This window comes from Lichenostomus cassidix, chromosome 12, assembly GCF_008360975.1.
Source record: "Lichenostomus cassidix isolate B80296 chromosome 12, HeHo_3.0, whole genome shotgun sequence".
Lineage (NCBI taxonomy): Eukaryota > Metazoa > Chordata > Aves > Passeriformes > Meliphagidae > Lichenostomus > Lichenostomus cassidix.
In genome coordinates this window covers 6,986,975-7,006,526 of record NC_139493.1, presented here as the reverse complement: position 1 = coordinate 7,006,526, position 19,552 = coordinate 6,986,975, and the positions used below count along the sequence as shown (strand labels likewise).

The following is a 19,552-nucleotide window of genomic DNA, read 5'->3' as shown; positions in this document are numbered from 1 at the left end:
TCTTGTGCAACTGAAAATTAGCTGTGAACATCTGGGTTAGCTCCTACCAGGCCATCTTCATCAAGGAGACCACGTCTCAAATTTACCTCTTGTGTCAGGCACCACAACATGGTCCTCCTTTATACCAAAGCCCATTCATAATCAGCTCTGTTTTGATTAGCTTTTAAAATTAAAGTTTAGAATGTTTAATTTCCTGTCAGATTTTGAGTGCTTGTCAATGAAACAATGCAAAATGTGCAGAAGAAATGGCTCTTAGCAAACGCATCTGCCAAAAACCTGGCTCAGACTTTAACAGTGAGAACAATGACTGAGATGTTCTGCTACAGAGAAATTTACACAAGCTTAAACATATTAAAGAGCTCTCTTAGAAGTTACTATTTCTTTAAGATCCAGACAGACAGACTAAGACACAGTAGACTAGAGTACAGATTTAAAGCAGGCAGAGAGCAGATACGAGCCTTAGTCAGAAAGAAAGGAAAGATTTATTTATTTTTTAAAGCTATAACCAATAATTTTTCTCAAAATGTGACTTATCCTCCTGTCTTATTTTGTCACATTTTGGGTCTCTCCTGCTTGGTGTCCAAGGAGGAGAAGGCATTTACTTACATCAAATAACCTTTCTATATACATCTCCTCATTGACCTTATCACGCAGGACATCCTGAGAGTGGCGGACAAATGTCACATAGGCATCAGCAACATCCATTCCTGGCTTCTGCATGGAGGAGAGAAGAGAGAGAGAGAGAAAAACATGAATAGCAACGCAGGGAGCAGCTCCTCTGTGCAGCCTCATCACTGCTTTTCCTTCTCTTCCATCTCCTGCTGTCCTCCTGCAGTTTGCCCTTTCCTTACCTGCTGGACACTTACCTGATGTCACATTTCTACAGCTCTCTGCAGAATTTAACTGATTTTTAAAGAGTAGCCTACAAGTGCACAAGATTTTGGGGATAAAGGCATTGCTTTAAAGCAATTGGGAACTGAAGCAGCTGGATGGGAAAATACTTTTAAAAAAAATCTTGTTTGAGTTCACATTGCTTGATATATTGGTTTCAAACTTACCTCAAACAAAACCCATTAAAATACAGTAACACGAGTCATTACAAGAGCTGCCACAAATCCTTAAATTTGTGTGGCACATTGTAAGTTTGTTAATAACTAGTGTCATTAGTTTCCATTACTGTGATTTACCTCAGATCACAGAGTATCATTTCTCTGCAAGATACGATTGTCAGCCGCTGTAAATTGAAGTTAGTTAACACATCCGTGTAATTTCCAGGGTGAAAATGAGGACAGTTTGGAAAGCAGTAGGAACGGAGTTTTTTAATACAAAGCAAACAATTATCAAGCAAAGGGCCAGTGCTTGGCCCTTGGGAAGGCAGTGACATTTCTCAACACCTACTGCAACAATGACAAGGTATTAATTTGAAAAACAATGAGGACAGCACAAATGTGGCAGTAGTCAAGTGTTACACTTTCAAGCAATTTTCAGTCTGCTGATCGTGCCCATTCCAAGGCAGGATTAGATGGATTGGTTTGTACCCAGACAATTGCAACGGAATTATGGAATTAGATTTAACTAACATTTGCAGAATTAGATTTAAGTGATGGTTTCTGCTCAACACCAGGATTTCCCCTCTGTCCTCTAGTCAAACAGGTTTTCCTTTCTCCTTCCCCTGGAAAGGCAGAGGCTCAGGGACCATGGGGTGGCTTCTGCACAGCTCTGGGAGCTGAGTGGGGCTGGAGGTTGAGTTCATTAAAAATGTCGAGGCTGTCATTGTAACACAGCTTTGTTTCCAGGGGAAGGTGGGGAAACAACTGAAAACAGACAGAGGTGAATGATTTCTGCTCTGCAGCATCTGTCTGGCTTCCAGAAGGGGAGCAGACCCTGCTGCAGACCTCCCAAGGGTGTCCCAGGTGCAATGCTTTTGGAAAAGCTTGAAAGAGCTACACAGCATTTTACTGAGACCACTTCCCTGGAGATGCTTTACTTTCCAGGAGCACAGAGGCCTCAGAGAAGGCCATGCTTTGCCCTAGAAGTTACTTAAAATAACTGTTTTGTGCCCAAATTTCTGATGACTAAATATTTAAGATGCACTGAAACAACTAGGAATTTCAACTGAAGGATCTCCACATTTTCAGGGCAAGAAATAAATTCTGAGTTTTTCTTCCCAGTGCTCTCAATATCTTTTTTCTACTACTCCAAGAGAACAGGATGCCAAGATCTGCACTGGGGTATTTTAAACCAAGCAACACCTCTTACTGTTCAAGAGTTTGTCTTTTCCATGCTGGGCTCAAGATACAGTAATTTTGTAGGCAACGCTTAGGCTGAGCTAAAGGGATGGAAACACCAAATGCAGATGATGCAGTCCAAGATGTCTGATAAATTTATCACATTGTCACATGAGAGCATGCAGAACAATCCAGCTGCATTAAATATACACACATTATACATACACATCATCAAACTCAACTGAGTTACTCTTGATTTTCACTGCCCATTCTAACTGGGTGCAGGAGCTGGTGTGGTATATTAAGATCTACTCTTTTTTCATTTGCAATTTCTCGGGATCTTTCTGCCTGTAAATGTTACAGTAACCCCTTATTCCAGCCAATATTCATATATTGCACTTCAACTTAATTTAAATGTAAACTTCTGGCAAGTTAAGTACTCTGTCTAAGAACATTAAGGGCTCTTTTCCTTATGAATCAAGGTCTAATTAGAGGAGACGATGTACAGTTTTCCTACACCAATTACAGAAAAATGGAAAAAATTATTTTCATTAACAATTTCCCAAACACATGTTGCTAGCTCATCACCATTTCCCCAAAAGTAATAAAAAAGTCATTTTCCAAAAGAGTAAAATAAACCAACAATTAGAAGAACAAAAATAAAATAGATTAGCTAATGTGTTAGATGTGTGTTGGCTCAGTTCTAACATGTCTGGACCTTTTTGTTTGGAAATTATACTGTATTTGTACAAGTCCAAATGAAGAATTAACAGAATGCACTGCTCCCATTTTTTTTTTCCAAATGTGATTCAAGCCAATTGCATAAATATGGTACCTTTTTGACACCATCTGCAAATTGTTGCCTAAACAGCCTCATAGGTCTCCATAAGAGGGTAACTGCTCATTATTAACATAATGGAGATATTCTTTCCAGTTTGAATGTTAGAAGTATGAAGGCCCATGGTTCAATCCTGGCTGTTAATGCATAATGTGGGTTGCTATACATGCCATAAACCAAAGCACGATGCAAATTACTATGACAGAAGTTGTTTAAATTGTGCTTACGGGTACATCCACGTATTTGGAAGCAGCCTTCACCTGTAAAAGGAACAAGAAAAGAGTTAACACCACCAGTACCTTTTCAGGTCTTTGTTTTTGTCTTTAAACTCTGTAAGACCAACTCCAGCCAAGACTTGGGACAACATAATGCTGAGTAGGTTGAAAAGGGTGATGAAACTCACTTTCCTGTCTAAAAGGGTGGTATTTTTGTTGTTGTTTTTTTTTTTTTTTGAGAGGTAACTTTACTGCTGCTGAAGCTCTAATAGCAACAGATGATAGTGTGGGAGTTGTGCTTCTCCCTCTTCTACTTCAGCGAGCGGGGGAAGATGGGGTTCGTAAGAAGACATCGTTATTTTCTTCGGAGGCCTCGCTCTCCACCTGATGCCACGTGTCTCCCAAGGCACTGCATGTCTCTCCTGTTGGGAGCTACATCCCAGGAGCGATGGCAGCTCCCCTGGGAGTGGGGGCATGATGGCATGGTGAGGCTGGGCCTGCACCAAGCCAGACACAAGAAAGCACCCGAAGGACAATAATTTTGCTCCCTTCCCATCGTCCTGCCCATGGTGTGCTTCCCCCAGTTGTGCAGGCTGCAGCCTGGGACATTAGCAAGACCAGGTTGGGTGGGGCTTGGAGTAACCTGGATAATGGAAGGTGTCTTTGCCTGTGGCAGGAGGGTTGGAATGAGATGATTTTTAAGGTCCCTTCCAACCCAAACCATTCTGTGATGCTCTGTTAGGCTCAGGGTTTTCTGAGAGGTTTTGCAGTTCCTCCACTACATCAGTCAATTCTAAACAAAAATTATTATTTTCCCCCTTTCTGCTGGCTCTGCTGCTGGCAGGAGCTTGCACACCATGTTGAGCCAGTGTGCTCATGCCATGCCACACAAAAGTGCTCTGAAGCTTCCCAGACCAAACAGCTACATAATTTTTCCCTTATTTTCCTCCATTTTTAGAAGATGCTATTGGAGGCAGGGTTTCAGGGATGGACACTGCACTCTGTGGTGCCCTCACAAGCTGGTGGGATCTGCAAGACCCCAAAGTGACTCTGTCTGTGGTTTTCCATGCAGCAGGGTGCACAGTGCCTGGCGCAGGAGGCGGGGTGGCCCCTGACGTCAGGGCCAACTCTTCCAACTGAGCAGTGCCCAGCTGGCCACAGAGACCTTTTTCCCACTGTAGCATAAGGCACAGTGTCTAGAAAGAGTATGGCTGGGATTTTCCACAACGCTTCTGCTTTTAATTAGGGTAAGCGTTGCCGGCCATCTTTGTTTGGGTGTAAAAGCTCACCTGCTTTTAAATATTTCTAAAGCTACCATTAAAACAGCCTAAATATAACACGCACACAGTTGCATCTTGGGATGAATAAATTATGTGTCCCGAATGAGAGAATGAATGTATGTGTGAGACAGAATGTGAGAGTGGGTGGAAGCACTCATATGGTGTGTGTGGGGGGTGCATAATTAAGCACAATGAGGCGATACAAAAGACCAGACTGGTGGTAATTGCCGAGGTGAATGCGGCGAGTATTGGCAGCGCCAGGGCTGCCGAGCCGGGGGGCAAGAACAGAGGGAAGGGCAGGAGGAGGGCACGGAGCGCCTGCTGCTGCAGTGTGACCCCGGGTCTGGCTGCCAGAGGGGCTGCAGGGGGACAGGGCTCGTCCCAGCACAGGAGTTTGTGAAGGAGGCAGCAAAACCTGTGCCAGAGGAAACACTTGTCTTGTCTCCAGGTATTCGTGTTTCCAGCCAGCTGTCTGGACACCTTGCCCTTTCTCTGCATTTATCCTCACAACTTTCTTGGGAGGTAGGGAAGCGCTATCCCTTGCTCCTGCAGAAGGGGAACAGAGCAGCCCCAGCCTCTGTGCAGAAGGCAGCTGGAGCTCATGCAGCGGCTGCAGCTCCAGGAGAGCAGGCAGCCACGGCACACCCACGCAGGCAGGGTGCCCATGCAAGCACCAAACCAGCAGTTTTTCTGAGCAGCAAAGCCCACCAACCAGGAGAAAAGCCTGGAAAACGATGTGGCTCAACAGCCTGCAGAACTCGAGCTGGGGTCCTTGCTCAGAGCTGCACCTGTACCTTCAAATATCACACAGAGCATGAAGCCAGGCAGAGGCAAACCTGCCAGTGTGGATTTAGCACTCTTGGGTCCAGCTTAGCGCCACTTTCAAACTACTTTCTCCAAAACCAAGAGGCGACAAGAATAACTCAGCTTCCTGCGATCTCCTCCCTCCACCCACAAAAAAACTGAGCTGCTTCTCCTGCCCACTCTCCTTTAATCAGAATAATTACTTGTTTTTCTTTAAACTCAGATTTGGCTACATTTAGTGAAATTTCCAAACTGCCGGATGTTGTGTGATTTTTGCTAGGCTGCCGTTTTTCACAAAGTATGTGACTTTGCCATGGAACGTCTCAGTTTACCATACAAATTTTGCGCAGAACAAAAATAAGATCTTTTACTTCTGTCTCCCTTGGGTACCATGGGATCTTTGGTTATAATTACCACAGGTGTAATGCTCTGCCTACAGAGGCCATCCAGATTACAGGGAATTTTAGCAACTGGCATTCCTGAGAGTCAGTGGATCTGCACATGCAGACGCCCAGCCAGGGCCTGGGCTGCTGCCGCCAAGATGCACTGAAATGTAGCAACAAACAGAAAAAAAAAAAGTCTGGCCAAATTTAGAAGGGTGTTTTCCTCTCAAAGTGCTCTGCAAGGAGAAGTGGCTAGTGAGAATTTATTAGGACAACAGATGCATTAATTTTATCTTGAATTTCGAGGCAAGAATTGGAAATGAGGATATCCTACTAGGTGATAAAACTGTCTGTCACAAGACCCCCGAGTACATGTCACTTGCAGAGCGCCTGGAAAACACGCGATGAAAGAAGTCGGTGGAAGGGGGTGGGAGACTAATGCTTTCTGGAGCTCAGCGGCTTGGACCATCACACTTTGTTGTATTTGTTCAGACAGGGAAAACGTGGGAGGTGGTGCAAGCATGCTGTAACAAGAGAGAGATTCTGTATTTATCACTGCAAAGACTAAACACAGCAAGTCACATTACTACTGCAGGGAGAGGAGACTTGCTAAGCCCAGTGCCAAAGGGGTCAGGGCTGCTCCTCAGCCTCCTCTCCTGGTGGCCCCCAGCAAACATGAGGGCCAAAGCGAGAGACGTCCCTTTGCCAGGAAGGAGCAATCCTGCTCCTCTGCCGTGTGCCCAGCCCACTCGCTGTGGGCGAGGGACCAACACTTTCCTGGAGACATGCACACACCACGCACAGCAGCTATTTGGATACACATCCCTTCCTGACTGAAAACTCAGGAAATTGAGGCTTTGGGACCATGTTTGAAGGCTGTGGGGCTGTTGCAATGAGACAGACTGTTTTGTGGCTGCTGGGGCAGTGAGTAAGTGTCTGAGGAGCAGCAGAGGATGCCTGAGCCCCTTTCACCCTTGTGCTGGTCCTGTCGGGTGCCCAGAGCCCAGGTGCAGCCAGGGTTTTGCTCAGCAATCAAAGGGAGCAGCACTCGGCAGTGTAAACAGTAGGATGTGGTGGGAGCGGCGCAGCATCAACCGAGGAACAGCTTGGATTCACGGGGAAGGAAGGGCTGCACACTACACTGTCTAACGGGCTGATGCTGGTACTTCCGATGCCTGGAAAGCTGCCGCCTCCACATCCTCTGCTGCTGGCACACAAGCATTGCCTAACCCTCCACAGCACTGGAATGAGGGAAGGTATCCAGGTATCCAGCCCAAGCCATGCCCTGCATCCCCTCGAGCAGGGGTGAGCACAGCCCTGGGGCTGTAATCACCAGGATTTATCCTGGGAGAAGAGCTGCACTGTGGGCAGTGAATGGGACACCCTCCCTTCCTCTCTTCTCCCAAGAACAAAGTGCCTCCAGCACACCTGAAAAGGCAGAATGCTTAGTTTGAACCCCACGGCGGTTCAGATAAGCTGCCAGACTGTGGGCACAAAGCTGCCAAGAGCAGTTTCTTGCCTCTGCTGGTAAGCCTTCCCACATCCATCTCCATTTCCAAACGGATCCTACAAACTGCCTCAAACCCTGCAAAAGGGCCCAAACAGCAGACATTTGCAAGTAACTAAGACAACTCCAAAATGAGACTTTGGAAAGATTTCTCAGTTTGCAGAGCACTGCCTTCTGCCTCTCGCCCAGTCTCTGTGAACAAGTGAGTGCAGGAGAGGCTGCACATAAAGGCAACAGGGCTGGGGGAGTGGGACATGAACACAACTTTCCAACCAGCCCAGCCACAGGCATTCAGGTGCACAGCTGTCTGTGAGCCAGGAGAAGTGAAGCCCTGCTTGCACAGAGACACTCTTGTAAACTTTCTGGCACGTGCATTTTCAGAAGACCTTTGGAAATCAGCTGCCATGTGTTCGTCCTAAGAAGCTGTCACAACACTTTTCTGGAATACAGCTCAGATTGTTAAACCATTGCTGGATAGTGAGGCCAGTTTTGTACAGATATTGGTCTGGTCCCATACCTTGCTAGGAAATATGGGGTGAGCTGTGAATTGGTTCTGCAGTGTTACGGAGAAATATGGCATTAGAGGCACCTTGTGCTTTGTGACCTCATGGCATCCCCTCTACCTTGTTCTCTTTTAGAAACACATAGGCACTCCCTAGATCTCCCTTATTTTGCTGTTTACTACTTAAGATATTCACTGTTAAGACCAGAATACTAACAGGAACACACCTGTCATGTGAAGTGACAATGAAGCAAATTGCATGTACAGTGCAATGGCTTTTTTCACCTTCATTTGTACCCTCTACAGAATAAACTCCACTAAGCTGAACGATGGCTGGAGATGGCTTTACTCTGTTTATGTACTGTATATCTGCATACAGGTTGTTTGTCTATTCACATGGGGGGTACAATGATCAAACATCATAGAAAGGAAGGATTGTTATGTAGCTGATCTAGTCCTGGGAGACCAGGAGGTTACAACTCAGGAAAAAAAAGAAAAGAAAAAGAAAGGAAATTGTAGTCTGTACTTACAGTAAATGACAGGAAAGAAGAAAACAAAGTTCCTTCATCGTATCTAGACAGTTTGGCCAAGACTCCTTCCAAAATGGTGACAAACTACAAAGACAAAAAATAATGCAATTATTTTTAATAATTGGACAAGGATGTAAAAATTTCTGTGACACTAAAAAAAAACCAGTGGAGCCCTCAGCATTGTCAAAGGAATGGACCACCTGTCCCTGAGCACAGTGGGTGGGGAGTGGGGAGAAAGGAGCACTTCCTTTTGGGTGCTGTGATGCATCTCTTGCTGAGTGGGAATCACCCCTCAGTGCCCTGGGTGGTGCAGGGGACAGGAGGTGGGTGCAGCGTGGGGGAATCCAGCAGAGCCTCTCTGGGTGGGGAAGGCTGTGGTTCCTGCTCCCAGTATGCAGTGGCAAGCACGCAGCTAGCTGGGTATTCTTGCAGAAGAATTGAACTGGCATATGTTGGCGGATTATGTTTAAAGGTCTCCACTGTATAATAGGGATGACTTGTTCTCAGAAAGTTTGAAACTAGAGGAAAACACACCCCACCATCTTTCTCCTTACATACCAATTCCCCTCCGTGTTAGCACAGCACACCAGACCTACACAACCACCCAAGGGGAATGCTGGCAGCTGAGCTACACGAGCTGACTCTGATGCAAAACAATTTCCAAACAATTAAACCTGACATTTTGGAATGTGTTTCCCACTACTGTCACCTCTAAATTAATTTCTTAGGAGAGCATATGGTGATCTTGCACAAGATGAGCTATTTCGTCCATACAACCTCGTGTGTAGGAGTGGTGACCACGTCTGCGTGCCACCCCAATGGCTCTGCAGCAGCATTTAGCAGTGACACCCCAACTGCAGCTCCCCCAGTGCTGTGGGGTGATGCTGACCACGGGGTGTTACCCCATTAATGTAACACCCATTCCTTAAAACCACTTCTGGCCCAGTATGGCAATCCTGCTAGCAGAGTATTACATCTCACGCAGTTCCTAATCAACAGAGTCACCATGAAAGGACTGGGAGATGTATGATCTTGCCTGTGAGAAACAAGAAGCCAATTCAACATCCTAATGTGTCACATTTTAATGGAAACGCACATATTAAAGATGCAATGTTAACAGAGAATCACTTCACCTGAAGCCGAGGGTTACCTTTGCCACTAGGAGTGTTATCATTTCTTTGACGGTTTCCTCAATTAGTTCATCTATTTTTGAATGGTACTGGTGCTAAAGAAAAATAAAAGGAGAGGGGGAGGAAAATATTAGCATTGATCACAGCCAACAGCTCTACACTTGTCAGCCTCTTCCCTTGGTAAGCCACAATACGTAGTATTAAAACAATGAATTATGCAGCTTATTACCCTGGGCCCCACTGCAGTGGCCAGTGACTACTTACACTTGTAGGAGAAACCTTGAATTCAGGAGAATCCTACATCAGTTCTGAAGCATGGGCAAACCCTGCCCTCTTCTGTGTGCCCGCAGCTCCGGGAGCCACGCGTGGATGTCGGAGGGGAGGCTCTGCCATCCCTGTGAGAACCAGCACCTAGTGCTCCCAGAGACCCTGAATTCCCTTAGCTCCACTTCTGTGGGCATTCTCCTCTCCACAAACCATCCAGCCCTGGGCGTGGGAATGAGGAGGATGTGCTGCTCCAGAGCCTCAGCCACCGGGAATGGTGCTGCAGCCTTCCCACCTTCTCCCGTGTTACCCTGGGCTCAGCAGGCACACGGCTCAAGTTAAGCACTCATTTAAAGGCTTTGCTGTTTTGTGCTGGTAGATAGATCTAAAAACCACCCAACAAACCACGAGGAACCTCTTTGTCCCATGCAAAAGCCAGCAGGCAGTGCAGCCCCGAGCCCTGGGTAATGGCAGATCCTGTGGCAGCAGCTCAGCACTGGCTGACCAAGACCTGTGCCTGCAGCACCAGCATTTCTGAGTGTTCAACCCAATTTCTGCACATGCCAAACCTTGCTTAGCTTGGGAGCTCTGATGCAATCAGCTGCAATATGGCTAGAATAGGTACTAAAATACAGTCTTCTACTAATTTAGAAAAGACCTGTTTCCAATACAAGATTTAATTAGTGAAAACATACAGTATATTCTTATTTTCAATGGACTGAGAAAATACTGATTATGACTGCTTTCCAACACAAAACATTTGATTTTTCAGTCAAACATTTCAAGCACTGGTGCTAGTCACTATATTCATTACCACTTGGCATTAATATTGTTTTAAAATGTTAACATCAAATCACATTGAAAGAGACAAATCTGCTTTAAATACTAATCAGACTTTGGGAAGGAAGACTGTGAGGGCTTTACAAATGCTAGCTGCTGGTCTCAGTGTCTGATCACTATTCTGAACTGCTCTACAGTTTGGGGATTTTTTTCTACGGCAGTAATATTAATATAGGAATTCAGGAAAAAGAAAATAAAAGTAGGACACACTTACCCACTCTTTTGCAAACTTTTCAGATGATTGGGGACAGAAATAAAGAGGAAAGTGCAAAAGACAGGAAAAAGAACAAATGAAGATAAACAATAAATAAACCAAAATCTTTTAAAAAAAGAGACGTATGAGAACAGCAGCATCATGCACAGAAACAATAAGCGATGGAAAATGAAATGGGGTCAAAACCTCCTTTCGCTGAAATACCAGAGATCGCTACCTGTAGGATTTGCAGGCAGTAAAACAGTGGGAAGGGACCGGATTGTAGCTGACACCTGGCACTCTCTTACGGTTTGATTCGGCTCCGAAGAGGAAGGGAACCGGCTGTTGAAAGGCAGGGTTCAGCCGTGGGTTCAGCCCTCACCAGGGCAGCAGGGCCAGGGCAGGGGCAATGGCACAGCACGTCCCAGCCCAAGGCCTGGCTGGGGGCACTCAGAGCCTCACCTGGGCACGAGGACAAAGCGGCACCGCCACGCCACAGGCTGCGATCTGCTGGGCCCACGCGGGGGAAAACATACACGAACAAGCGGGTGACACTTGCATTGGCAGCTCCCATTCCCATGTCCTGCTTTGCAGGTCAAGACATACACAAGTCCCTTAGAGAATCACAGTTATGATTAATCTTTAATGCACAGCTAGGCCTTATCAGCTCCCAGGATTGACCTGGCCTTTCCCAGCACAGCTGGAATGCAGCTGTGGGGTGACAGGGACCTGTAACAGCTTGGTACAGGTAGAAGCTGCTGATGTGCTTGGCAGACACAGCCAGGACTTCCTAAGGAAAATGGAGAAGGAGTTGTGCATATATTGGGGTGTCTCTCCCATGACGTTTTCCTTCTGCAACTGCATTTTCTGTGTGTGTAAAACTTTGCAAACAAGCATTTAGCTAACTGCTTTCATCAAGTAAGTCATGAGTTTGAACTCAAACATGACTAGCTATATGCAAAGCAATCCACCGTGAAATGCACTGACTGATGCATGTTCAATTACAAGCTTGTTTCAAAAGCAAACAAGAGCCCCAATGGAATAAAACCACAGCTCTGAGAGCAGGAGAGGAGCCTGTGCATGCACCAAGGCGGTGTAGCAGCACCCTGAGCGCTCATTCCCGTCGCAGCCGCAATCCCCAGGGCGGAGTGAGCCCCGGTGTCCCGGCAGTGACCATGCAGGACAGGGCCTGTGTGCCGAGGGTCCTGCCCCAGGCAGCCACAGCCATGTGCACCCAGTGCCACCACAGCCCCAGCTCCACCTTGGTAAGGGGAGCCTGGGCCAGGATGGGGTCAGAGGCGGCGGCGGTTTGGAAAGCGAGCGCCCGGTGCTGCTACAGACGCCTGGCTCGCAAAACCAGCAATTCCAACAGCTCCTTCCACATTCCTCACGAAAACACTCAAGGTTAAAGATCGCAGAGCTGGTTTGCTTTACCCAGCGCAGCCCCCGCTCTCGATCGAGTTCATCACAGCTTTCTATTAGCTCAATTATTACAATCCATAATCAGTGCACTACAATGATTCAACTTGACTTTATGTGATGAGTATCTTGCCTTGTCATGTAACAGATTGTGTGTACGTTGTATTTCTCTAAGGACCATCTGACCTTAGATATTAAATAGAAACATACTAGACCAACTGAGAAACATTTAATACATACATTTATCCCCTTAGATGTATTAAAAATTCAGAGGAAAAATAAATATTTAAGATGGTAAAGTATGTTTACCAAATGTTTTAACAGCTGCCTTTAGAGACAAGGAAATGGAATGAAATGATGGGTGTTTGTTTCACAGGGTAATGCTCGCAAAATGCATTCAAGTATCTGCTAAAGTGAGTGTGGCTGAAGGTAGTGTGAAAGGGAAGGCCTTTGGGGTGGGAGGGAACCCATGGAGCAAGGTCAAGGAAGGTGTCGAGAGAGTCTCTGCCCACGTACAGATTGAACTGTCAGAAAAATCAGTGGGTTGTTTCTAACAAAAATGTCTTCTCTGGTTAGGTCTGGGCCAAAGGCCCTGCCTGAATGCCGTGGTGGGCAGTGTGAGCCCTTTTTGCTGCTATTGAACAGGGACAGAGGCTGGAGGAGCCACATGCTGGCTGTGGCACTGATGGATGGTCCCATCAGCGAGTTTCTGTCCCTCTCTGCCTGTTCACTCCTCCCCCTGCTGACCTGTGCAGCTGCTACACACCAGAGATGGGGGGACAGAGGAGCTCAGTGAGGCACAGACTCAGCTCCCCATATTACTGAGGAAGACAAAGGCTGGAAACCCGGGTTGCCATGCCTCTGCTGCCAATCTGACTCCTTCATCATTTCTAATGGGACTGAAAGAGGCACGGTGGCATTTTGTCCTCCCCTCCCAGGTGGTAATGACAGATCTATCTGAGAACTTTTACCCTCCTCAGCCTGACCATTTTGGCACACAGGTTTAGACAGCTTCAAGAAGAGGAGATGGAGATAGCCGAAACAGAATGGCACGAGTGGATGGAGGGGGAGGTTTTAACACTCAGTAAAAGAAAGAAAAGAAAAAGGGAGGGTATATAAAATACTGCAGCCCTAAATGGTAACTTATGCACCAATAATTTGTCTGCTTTACAGGTCTATTAGTCTAGCTATCTGTTAAAAACCTCACATCCCAGCAACTGCTGCTTGCCACAGGAGTTCAGCTGTCTCTGAGCTGCCGCATCAAACACCTCCTGGAAGTGGCACAGGCAGATTTGCAGCTGATCCCAGCTGCAGCCCAGGAGCAACAGCCTGCTCCCCTGTCACCTGCAGTCTGAGTCAAGCTGAACCTGCAGTGAATTTGGAGGGAACTGTGGCTAGCAGAGAGCATCACAAGTCAGCATGGGAAGATGCAGTGAGTGCCTGGTCACGCGATACTTGGGCACGGCTGATTATCAGTCTTGTGCCATCTGAATACTTAACCTGACAGTTTCATGAATGCAATGAGCCTCCTCTGTCATGATATCAGAGTCTGCATGATCTCCAAAATCTCCCTGCCCCCAGGGACTGTGCCAGTATAAGAGTTTGATCCTGGTTTGCAGTGGGGAGCATCGCAAACATGGACCTTCCCAGCTGATGGGGCACTGCCAGGGTGGATGCTGCAGCAGCTGCAGGCTGAGGGATTTGGGGAGACAAATGGATATGAATATGGAACAGAAAGTGGTAGAGAAGTTCATGTCCAGGCTTGGACAACAAAAGCCCACTCAAGATCTGCTCCAGCTGACCTGGAGGACAAGGGAAGACCTGATGGTGGGTAGTATGAAATGTCTTACAAGGTGAGTGTCACAAATAAAATGTCATAACTGAAATATGTATAAGAAAAATAAAAAGAACAGCTGGATCTGATCCAAACACCACTGACATCAGGGCAGAGAGCCCTGCTGCATCCAGCGGCCTTTGGAGCAAGTTCTTTCAGAGGAACAAATTGAGGTGAACAACTGAAAAAAACACAGGGACAACTAGCAATGATTCACTGCAAAATCTGACCATGGAAAGCTGTAGTGAAAAGGCTTATTTAGGAAATGCTGACAAGCAGCAGAATAGGTGAGCCAAACAGTATTTGTGAATTTATTCTAGACTGGTATATGAATATTCAATTTGGCTTGAAGTCACTGGAGCAAAATGAGCATTCTGATGCATTTAATTCATTCCAATTTGCCATGTCTTTCTAATTCATAGATCAATTCACAGAAACTTCAACCTGCAACTACGGCTTCAGAAGAAAATAAAAATCAGCAATTAATTAAAACAAGTTTGTTGTTTGGAAACTTGAGTCATTATGAACCTGGAAATCCAGAATGATCAAGTGTGCTGATTATAGCCAGTACTCTAGGAAGGCAAAGCAGCCGGAATTTCAATCTACTTTTGGAAGTTATTTATTTTTGTGGTTTTGTTTTTTTTTTCCTTACATGCATCACAGCAACAACTTGGCAGTTCTGTTTTCCTTCTGTTTGTCTACAGAAAATAGCCATACACAGAAAGTGTGTTGCCGACACCTGGCTCCAAGGTGCAGTTAATGACTCAATTTATATGGTCATCATGCAACAACCAAGCTTGAGAGATACCGTATGCATACCACAGTCCTTGCAAAAAGCCACTCCTAAGTGACAGGGATTCCGAATGTTTCTATTCATTAGATTTGAGAGCAACCCCCTGTACATTCATCTGCACACTCTCTATGGAAGGCTAAATCCACAAACGATACAACGTCTCTGAAACGAGCACAACAGGAGACAGGAAATTTCATGACATTGCCTTTAAAAGCTGTGGAAGGAAGAACCTGCATTTTTACCTCTTGGCCCATTTCCATACTGCAAAGCTTTGTAGACTGAGCTTTGGCATCCACCATGACATTAAACATGGTGCATATTGATTGAGGGACTCGGAAATCTGTTGATCGGCTGGTTTTCTGCAGTTTTACTTCAAATGCAATCCTTGTTCTGTGAAGGAAAGTAGAAAAAGATGTTTCAGTTGCTTTTGAACACACTGAAGCCAATAATAATAATAATAATAATAATAATAATAATAATAATGTGAAACAATACTGAGAAGAGTTTGAGAAGCCAGAAAGTTGAATGCTATTGGGAGTGCCATAGGGCAATTGTTACAAATGTGTTTTTTCTAAAAATTATTTTCCAGTTTAAAAAGAAACCCCCTTTCCAGAAAACACAGTATTTATGAAGTGTTCAACAGTTTTAGGGAACCTGTGATTCTCTCATGCTTGATAAACAGTGTGATGATGTTTCAAACAGTAGTGTCAATGTACACCTTTAATTTGGTTGCATTAGCTGATTGATAATCACAACCTGCTGCACTAAAGGAAATTCCTATTGCTCCCTGATATCATCTACAAATAACAGAAACTCCTTCATTGCTTGACTGAAAGGACACTGCCAGATCATTGCATTTTTTGTAGTATGATAGTACTTGCTTGCTGGAAGTTCTTAATTGTCTTATAAGTTCACAGAAGTGGTTTCCCTGCACCACACAAATTCACCAGAATACGTCTGCAAAGTGTGCAGGGGCACAGTTATGCATGTATGAACATGCATCTCACACCTCCCTGCTCTCCTGAGGTTTCTCTGAGATAAAATTTGACATTCCTGGCAGTCACAAACCATGACACACCAAAAGCTTTGTCAGGCCAAAACCTACAAAATCTGACCCTGTGTCATATTTTAAATACCAAGGCATTTGTGAGTCTAACACGGGAATGCTTTCCAGTGTGGTGGGCATTGCCTTGCCTTTCTTTGGAGCCCCTTTGCATATTCCAGAGGTACTTCACTAATCTAACCTAACACAGAACAATTATCACATCAGACAGAATCTGCCAACAAATTAACATAGAAGCTTCAATTTAGAAATAACAAATAATATCAGCTGCAGCTCAGGACTAACTCTGAACTTGAACGATCCCCCAAGGGTTATGCAAATGAAAACTCATTTACAAACGTGAAGCTCCCGTTCTTGGGATCAGATCTGAGTTGGTATATAGGTCCTTCTGCCTGGATTTATTAGTTAACAGGCCTTCCTTGCAAGGGCTGCTTTCCTGACAGCCCTGAAATACAACCCAGTGCAGAAGGCGGGGTGGCTCCTCCATGGATTCAACAGTTCAGAGACAGACGCGAGGAAAAATGTTGTGTCAAACTGAAATTGCTAAAGAAACCTTAGCCAGGCCCTGTTTGCAGGTGATATAAATAGGGAAGGCAGCATATTGGTTTACATCAGCAGTGGCATTTGAACTGATTTAATTACCAGTGCCAGATTTAGCCTGGACTCGGGGACTAGAATCTTGATAATTACTGAAAGGACCCAAGGAGACTGGGATTTTCCATCTCCTCATGGAAAGGAGCATGTTCCTACTTACTTATGCTCACAACCATTATATATAGTTGTACCAGTATGAGCTGGGCCAGGTTTTTACCGAGGGACAACACATTTGTAGAAAGGTTGAGGCAAATAAGGGAAAATAACCACCCGGCTTCCAGGCACACAAGTCCTTCATCATAAGTACCTGGAAATTTGCTTATTTTTCCTAGTTAACTCGGCTGAGCTAACTTGGTCTGATTTCTACAGATCATTGCAGCTATAACGGTGCTGCAAGGACAGCAAAGGAACCTTAGTTCCAAGGGAAAAAAAAACCCCAAAGAATAAACCCAGAGAAAGTAAGTTTTGCTGGTGGTGCTGGGGCAGAGCAGAGAGCAGAGCTCCAGCACTGAGTTTTCTCCTAAAGGACAGCCTGAAAACTGGGATAAAACTGCTGCAATAAAGGGGGACTAGCTCGATGTCAAAGACATCAAGTGCAATGCATTTCATTGCACTTAAAATGCACTGGGGTTCATTCCAGACTAGTGGGAGAACACGCCGTGAGCTGTGTGCCTTCCTGCCTGCATCCCAGGGACTGAACGTGCCTTCCCCTGTGCTGACACTGCAATCCACGCTGTGAGGATCCCACTGAAAATAAATGCCACACTCACACTTGCAGAGTGGCCAGGAAACTGTGGTACAGAACAGCCACATCACACACTGCAGTTAATATTAACGTGTATCAGCTGTATTTGGCACCCATTTTTCCTCCGGTTCATCTCTTTGTCTATGAATTTTTGCACAGTGAAATACAAAGTTTATTTTTTCTTTTTGCCTCATTACCTCTGATGCAAATGGACTTAAATTGCTGTGGAAAAGTTGGAAACTCAGCTTCAATGTTTTGCTTTCAAAATGACAGTTGCCAGTATGTCTAAAAGTTGCTTAAAGACATCTCTGTTTTGGAAGATCTGCAGGTAACTATCCTATAATGTGGCTGATGATACAACAGCTTTTCCCAATCAACGGCAGACGTGAAACCTGTGTGCCAAGCAACAGACTATCTCATTTTTTAAATCATTTTTTAAATCATTTTTTAAATCATTTTTTGGGTTTTTTTTTCATGTGTCTGTGATTTTTAGGTGGGTGCTGGGATCTTTCTTATGGCTATGCCTTCAGCAGTCAGCATCATCACACCAACTTGCATTTACCAAGAACTGACCTCACGTGCAGCACTGAAAACAATTCTTTTCCTACAAAACCCAAAGGAATGGGTGAATTCCAGTTTTTAGGGTGGAATAGGCTTTGCATCCTATGAGCTCCTGTGAGAAACACACCTGTCTCACTGGTGGACACCAACCTTTTCACACAGGACTCGATCATGTCACTCGCCATAAGCTTCAAGCGCTGCTCTAAGTGTTTCCCAAACTCCTCCTCAGGCCAGTGCAAATCCCGAATGAAGGTCTGTAGGGCATCAAGTTTCCAGAACATATCTTCTGAGGTGCCTGATCCATTGCTGGCAGGGCAAAACGAGAACAAAAGTCAGAAGTGGCATCAGGGTCTTTGCAACCTGATGTGGAGACCACTCCTGCAACAAGGGTAAGGCAGACAGCAGTTTCATACACAGGACAACGCTGGCCATCTCCACCATCAGGATTTTGAGTTTTACCATACAGTTGCCTAATCTACCTTGCTGTCATCACCCACAAAACTTTCCAGACCAGATGAGTAAGACAACATCATGAGTTACACATATTAACGGGAAGAACGTGTGTATGGTAAAAATCAGCCTTAGTTAATAACCACATTAACGTATGTGATTATTAAGAATTAAGGCCAGAAATTGTGGGAGAAAATCCTCGATCAATAATAACTGCCATACTAGGCTGTATGCAGTTATTAAGATTTAGGGTTTCATGCAATTCTCCCCCCTCCAAATTATATCTTGAGTTTGCCTTGTCCCCCCAGTGCGGCCCCGTTTCCAGGTAAGGGACAGTGCTAACAAGTGGTGAGCGAGGACACGCTTTATCTCTTGAACAGCTGAAAAAAAATTGGGGTAAGTCAATTGAGCTAAGGGTACATCTCATATCCAGGAGTTTTGGCAGGATTTACCGCTGCACCTTTTTCTTTGCAAAGGCAATTACAGGACAACAAATTTCCAGGTTTTAAAATTTATTTTGCAACAACTTTGGTCTGCCACAAAACTCTGAATTTCTTTCCCAAGCATATATTCTTGTACCCACACCCCTGCCCAGATGGAAGTCTTTGGTCCTGCAGTGTGTAGCTACATCGGCTCTTTTCACAGTATAATTATATCTCAAACCTCCACTTACAGAATAAAAATACAGGACTGGATTGCACTTTGTTTGTGCAGAAAAATTTATGCATCCATAACCCTTTTATCTCCCTCTCTTCTTCTCCCTCACTTTTTTTTTTTTCCAGAACAATTACCAAGGGAGCTTCAAGAGTTTCAACCCCCTCCTCGCATACCACTAATGCTAACACAGTAATTTATAAGATATTTAACACACCATGCATTACCACTTGTGCTGACATCATCTATAGAAACAGATGAGGGAGGGTGTTTCTATTGTGACAGATGCCAGCTGCATTGAGTTAATGCTAGAGGAGCTCGGAGCTAATGCAAACAGGGCTACTCCCAGGTGAGAACTGTAGTCCCAACATGCCAGAGGGGTCCTGCGGGATCCTGGGCTAGCAGAGTCAACGAGATAAAGAATGAATCGTCTTGGTTGTAGGAGAAACGTATCTGACACTAAGGAACAGGTAACATGTCCTTGATGGAGGGGAAGGGTGAGTAAAAGGAAACCAGGGAGATGAAAAGATAAAGAATCAGGCATTTGGTTTAGCCAGGGGACTAGTTTGGACAACAGTCTCACGTGTTCATCTACGGCCAGTTTTTAGTTCAAACCTGTGCTTGGGTGTAAGCAAGCTTTAACAGTCTAAACCCAGTTTTGGAACTGCATGAATTTACATTTTAAGTGATTGCATGCGTACAAATACAATAATTGGTATTTACTA

General features: G+C 45.1%; 1 protein-coding gene across 17 annotated transcripts in view; it reads right to left on the bottom strand.

Annotated features, from left to right (window-relative positions):
- The window catches only part of CADPS (calcium dependent secretion activator), a 205,285-nt gene that overhangs the window by 21,192 nt on the left and 164,541 nt on the right, over nucleotides 1-19,552 (bottom strand). For 10 of the 17 annotated variants that reach the window (XM_085072396.1, XM_085072395.1, XM_085072409.1 and 7 more), the window contains 7 exons: nucleotides 17,874-18,029; nucleotides 15,003-15,150; nucleotides 10,736-10,750; nucleotides 9,438-9,512; nucleotides 8,288-8,371; nucleotides 3,294-3,326; nucleotides 607-714 (listed from right to left, as the gene is read on the bottom strand). In XM_085072396.1, the coding sequence (XP_084928522.1) occupies nucleotides 607-714; nucleotides 3,294-3,326; nucleotides 8,288-8,371; nucleotides 9,438-9,512; nucleotides 10,736-10,750; nucleotides 15,003-15,150; nucleotides 17,874-18,029 (619 nt within the window). The remainder of the gene's footprint in view (nucleotides 1-606; nucleotides 715-3,293; nucleotides 3,327-8,287; nucleotides 8,372-9,437; nucleotides 9,513-10,735; nucleotides 10,751-15,002; nucleotides 15,151-17,873; nucleotides 18,030-19,552) is intronic. The other 7 variants (XM_085072398.1, XM_085072400.1, XM_085072403.1 and 4 more) reach the window with 1 other exon arrangement.